The sequence below is a fragment of the Pseudoliparis swirei genome, chromosome 9 (assembly GCF_029220125.1).
Source record: "Pseudoliparis swirei isolate HS2019 ecotype Mariana Trench chromosome 9, NWPU_hadal_v1, whole genome shotgun sequence".
NCBI classification, from domain to species: domain Eukaryota; kingdom Metazoa; phylum Chordata; class Actinopteri; order Perciformes; family Liparidae; genus Pseudoliparis; species Pseudoliparis swirei.
Window position 1 is genome coordinate 18,924,986 of NC_079396.1, and position 6,137 is coordinate 18,931,122.

Genomic DNA, 6,137 nt, shown 5'->3' on the forward strand with positions numbered 1-6,137 from the left:
GATGAGAGTGTGACCGTTTCATTAATCTCATTTTATCTTACATTTGGAAGCCCTCTAGTCCAATAATGAGACAGAATGATATAAAGTTCCTCTACGTTTTTTTCCTGTATACCTTTTTATACCCAAACTATAATTGCCGCTTTGCGGTTATATGACTTGGCTAAACCTGTCCAGTTGCAGTTTACATCCCTATTGGTCCGCAATATCAGAGTGACCTTGACCTTTGACCAATCAAATAAAATCACTTCATCCGTGAGTGCAAGTTTGAAGAAATTCCCTCATGGCGTTCCTCAGATATTGATGTCAGAAGCATGGTATACGTACATGGACGGACTGACAGCCCAAACACATACGGCCTCTTGCCGGCGTGGAGGCATGGAAAGAAAGTATGAATGTCACAAGCAAAAAACAAAACAGAAAGATGTGTTAAAACAACAATAATTAAGTAAGCTCAGCTGGTCTATGCATGCATCCATACAAAAATAAAATGTCACAGTTATCCACCCCACTTGAAAGTGTTCATGCTTTATTGTTTTACAATAATAAATGAATGACAGATTCACATTACTTTTTTTCCACTGATCAACAGAAAACCACCCTTTAAGGGAAAATACATCTCTATAGTGATTTACTGTAACTGTATTAACCCCCTTTACTGTAATAAGCACACCTGAAACATCGATGCTGCAGTCATTTGGCTTTTAACGGTCACGCCTTTTAAATGATGGCGCTCCACAGGAATGGTTTAAAAACAACTAGGACAACATCCTGGCAGGACTGAAACCGATCCGAGCCAGATCTCAATACAGTTCAAAATGTGTGGCTTGACTTGAAAAAGGCCGTGCACTCGTGCTCCCCATGGAACCGGACAGCACAGTAGAGGGCTGCAGTGTTCACATGTGCTGTATTTGCTGCAAAAAAAATCTGCTAATGACTAGACAGGGTGAATACTTTCACACAGAGAGAGCTTTGTTTGACAAAAGGAGCTCGTATGCCATGTCAAATCTACTATGATTCACTGTTGTGAGGCAGTATAACATTAACACTTCTTAAGAGGGGAGGGGGGGGGGGAGAGAGAGTGAGAGAGAGAGGTGAATACATTCTAGTAACTGTAGCTGCAGCAATTCTGACTCATCTTCCGAGGGTTTGCAAGGCGTTTTCTTCTTACATACCTCTAAAAAGGCAACTGACTCCTCCGTGAAGCATGAGAGGAATTACAATCAAGCTGCCATTACCTTGAGGCCAGTTGCACGGGTAATTGTGCGAGGATGACATCAGGTTGGCAGCATTAATGCTCATCTTCCCTCTGGCTAGTTCAACACCTGCCTGCTGGCCATCGGCCTAATTCTTTTTCCTGACGGACTCAGCAGGAATGATTGATGCCCGAAGCCCGTTGAATCTGTGTGTGTGTGTGTGTGTGTATAGGTGTGTGTGTGTCAGTGCCAACCTGCTCTATTCATACAGTACACCCTCTTGAAACCCATTTAGACCACACCTGTCATTGCACACACTGGTTGCTTGATGTTTCCCCTTACAGGCTTAGCGTGGACACACACTCCTCCAAGATAAGCAGGTACTGTGTGGCTCTGATAATATTTTGGAAATTCTAATCACCTTTTGGGGGATTTCTGAGGCAATAATCTGCATTTTCTAGCTGAAGCTGCACAATGCTTGTGGCTTTTAAGAGGTTTATTAAAACGATATTCTGCTGGCACGAGACGGTACAATTGACAGGAAGCTCCTTGTTCACATTCAGAATTGGCGGCTAACTATCCTTTTAATTCACCATAAAAGAATAACTCCCACGACCCTTTAACCTCGAGTGTCCAGGCCCTCCTCGCACACATCATAAGCTTTTTCTCTATAGTTAGGAGCATGTCGATAATCTTCGCCTTCTGCACGATGACCTGAAAGCATATATACTCAACTCTTTATCCTCTTTTAATGCCTCCCCCTTCCCCCCACAGGCACACACACACACACACACATACACACACACACTCACACAGCTCTTTCAGCTCCAAAGAATTTTAAACCTTCCAGTGTCCTGGTACTTTTGCAGTTTTCATTGGTATTTTAAGGAAAGAGTTGTGAGGTCTTAGAAGTCAGCTGGCATTAATTCCCCCGAGGCGGAGGGATTCAGCTTCTCCCTGAAAAGAGGCTTAAAAAGAAAGTTCTCCTGCTTCTAAATGACTTAATTTCCCCTTTCTCACATTTATTTGTACTTCTTATTACACATGAGAACAATAATTGAATGTGAATACAGTCTGTTATGTTTAAATACTGATAATTAATTTCAGAATTATGAAATGTATTGTTCTTTGGTGTGCAGTTTATATGTGAATCCGACCACAGGAGCTAACCGATTGGCTAATTGCTTTCCATGCTTGTGGGAAACCGACTGTTTGGGGTGCAGGTGTATACATAATACATCAAGGCAAGAATAAACACGAGGAAACTGAGGTGATTAATTCTGCTTTGTTTAAAAAACAGCACATTTAATGTATATTTTTAAAAACTACCATGATAACCAGCTGGAGATATAAACGGAAATATGTTTTGCACTAAATGAGACAAGAAGCATAAATTAACTGATATTTTCTCAATGTACAGTGGAGGGTTGTACCAGCAGCCGAGGTCTAAAGTTCATCAAATGAACTTCTCCATTCGCATCACATTGATTCTGGCCAGTTTGGAGAACAAGCGATTAGCGTGTGTGTTGCTGTGGGATGCAGTTTGAACAAAACCACATTTGTGGTCCAGGGAAATGGCTTCCTTCTGTGGCTCGCTGACGTCCAGAACGAGGCGGGCATATCCTCGCTCTTTGCAGAAATCAAGGGCCTTCCTCATGAGCTGTGGACCCAGGTTTTTGCGCCGCCATGGAAACACCACAACCAAGTGGGACATCTCGCTGTAACTCCCGTCACCAGCGTCTTGGGCGAACTCCTCCCCTCCTCCCGTGGGTCCACCGTTGCGCTCATCGAAGCGCTCGCCTTCCTCCCCTCCCCCTTTCCCCGTCACTGCCACCATCCCCACCACCTTGGACCGGCCTCTGACATCCGCCTCCGCCACCCAGAAACCGTTATCGGGGTTTTCAAGGTAGTTGGCTCCGATGTCAGCCATGTCTGTGCGCAGCCTCCTCGCCACGCAGCCGTCGTAGATCTCGTGGCAGCAGTAGTCGATGAGGCCGGCCCACGCACTGCCGAAGAGTAGAGCTTGGAAGTAGGAGCTGCCTCCAAGGACTTAACCAGCCATGGAAATGCTCAGAGCAATTCCAATGTGGTCGGGGTGGCTCATGGACTTGAAGAAAGCCGGGTACACATGTTCCCGTCGCAAAAGAGCGACGTGACCACATGTTGATCCGAGGGCCTATATTCCCTGATGGAGAATTGAACTGGATGTTTAACAGGGGCATAAGGAAAGAGAGAGAATGAGAGCTCAGTGAGACTAATCTGCCTTCTTGTTGCAATAATACATTCCTGCTGGATTTCCCAATACGCTCAAAACACTCACGTAACTTGCTGTTGAGGAGGAAAATAATAATAATCCTTACACCTCTTTACAGGATATACACCTTTTCGTTTCTAAATTAGCTCTATCCCGCATGAGCGTAAAACCTGGTACTTGCACTTGACGACCCGATGTGAAAATCATTATGAAATGATTGGAGCATTGTTTCTTTTAAGATTTCAAGGGTGAGAGGCAATAATTACGTCTCAAAAAATTGAAAATCAAAACAAGTTGAAAAAACCGAGGCAACAAATAACAGGTTTTCAGTGAAAATATGTTATGCGTTATCGAGGCATGTTAGTCGTGCCATTCATTTAAGGCCTGTCTCATTAGAGCTCTTGTTTGTCATCAACTGGACAACTGAAAACAGTTTAACCCTTGTGTTGCCTTAGGGTCATTTTGACCCGAATCAATATTACACCCTCCCCCCGCCTTAGGATTAATTTGACCCCATTCAATGTTTAATGTCGGTGTTCTTTCGGTAGTCAACAAACAAACATAGAGTACCTCACACTTAAACTTGGAAAACAATATTAATTCTAATAATTTTCTGGAGGTTTTAATTGCTGGCGTCAAATTGAACCCAACGGGTAAAATATGTTAGTAAATATAAAGGTAACAGGAGGGTGAAACATTGAATCGGGTCAAAATGACCCATAGGCGGGGGGAGGGTGTAATATTAATTCGGGTCAAAATGACCCTAAGGCAACACAAGGGTTAAGATATTAACATAATCAGAACATCAACTTACAGTTATTTTTCTGGGCCATGCCGACTCTTTCCCCCTCGTCATTCGCTCACTCTGAAGGACTTAACGCGGCTGCTCCCCCTGAACTTAAGCCACAGAGTGTGATAATCAGCCATCCACCAAAGGGGTTGAATATAGTCTGAGCATGAGCGCGCACACACCCACACAAACACACACACATACACACACACACACACACACACACAAATTGTGGACCGTAAATAAATTTGAAATACAACTGTTTCTGATTATTTGAAATATTGATTATATAAGAATATACAGGACTGTCTCAGAAAATTAGAATATTGTGATGAAGTTCTTTATTTTCTGTAATGCAATTAAATAAACAAAAATGTCATGCATTCTGGATTCATTACAAATCAACTGAAATATTGCAAGCCTTTTATTCTTTTAATATTGCTGATTATGGCTTACAGCTTAAGAAAACTCAAATATCCTATCTCTAAATATTAGAATATCATGAAAAAGTATACTAGTAGGGTATTAAACAAATCACTTGAATTGTCTAATTAACTCGAAACACCTGCAAGGGTTTCCTGAGCCTTGACAAACACTCAGCTGTTATAAATCTTTTTTTTACTTGGTCTGAGGAAATATTAAAATTTTATGAGATAGGATTTTAGAGTTTTCTTAAGCTGTAAGCCATAATCAGCAATATTAAAAGAATAAAAGGCTTGCAATATTTCAGTTGATTTGTAATGAATCCAGAATGCATGACATTTTTTTTTTTAAATTGCATTACAGAAAATAAAGAACTTTATCACAATATTCTAATTTTCTGAGACAGTCCTGTATAAGTAACAGTTAGATTGAAATAATGGTGATTCATAGGGAGCATGTGTTCAGTTTCAATGAAATAAATCAGTGTTACTTTGATTATGGAACTTAAAGTATATTAAAAAATATTAATTAACTTAGTCAACAGAATAAAGGTCTATTCATTTATTTTTCAATTCAGTTTCTTTGTATAGCCCATTTTTACATATTACAAATTTGTCTCAGAGTGCTTTACAATCTGTACACATAGACATCCCAGTCCCAAAACCTCACATCGGATCAGGAAAAACTCCCAAACAACACTTCACGGGGGAAAAAAGGAAGAACCCTTCAGGAGAGCAACAGAGGAGGATCCCTCTCCAGGATGCACAGGTGCAATAGATGTAATGTGTACAGAAGGAATCATTATACACAAATCAAAACACAGTAACAACACAATGAATGAATATGACAGAGTGTGTGAATAGTTGGTAGTAAGCATATTCCACGATCAATCAGGCAGATGGAGGTAGCGAGGAAGACTGGGCGGAGTCTCAACAAGGCCATGGCATAGTTGGTAGTAGGCATATTCCACGATCCAGACCTCAAGGTCTCTATCATAGATTTCTCAAGCAGGATGAGCACAGATCCTGAATACATAATAGAAGTTAGAAGAATTTCGATCACTTCAGAGATATTTCCAAAAATAAAATAACCTTATCATCGACGTTTTGGATGCTTCGGTTTTGGTGACGTTCTCTCAGGAAATTGCTGTGGATCTCCACACGGCCTTTTCCCCGGAACATAAGGTGAAAGTAAAATTAATATTGTCGAGCCCCCTGACATAAAAGCGACCTATGGCGTCAGTGACAGTGTCTTGTGCAATAACCCGGTGGCCCTCTGACATGATTACATTTCCCTGGCAGGAGAAGGGCCTTTCCACCTGTTTAAATCAAAGTGCTGCCTCATGAATCTGTGAGCGACACAAGGTCAAGCAACTCTGGAACCTTATACGTGAATAATTCTGAATTGTGTGGCCCGCAAGTGAAACCCCTGTTCAAACACCACTGTAATCACATTTTGAAGGTATATATTACTTATT

General features: G+C 41.5%; 1 protein-coding gene across 1 annotated transcript; it reads right to left on the minus strand.

Moving 5' to 3' along the window:
- Window positions 1-2,482: 2,482 nt before the first annotated feature.
- Window positions 2,483-4,280, minus strand: LOC130200075 (N-acetyltransferase family 8 member 3). Its single transcript, XM_056424035.1, is given in 3 exon segments — window positions 2,483-3,335; window positions 3,338-3,394; window positions 4,262-4,280. Coding segments are annotated over 3 exon segments (762 nt in total). The 3' UTR covers window positions 2,483-2,649.
- Between the last annotated feature and the right edge of the window lie 1,857 nt (window positions 4,281-6,137).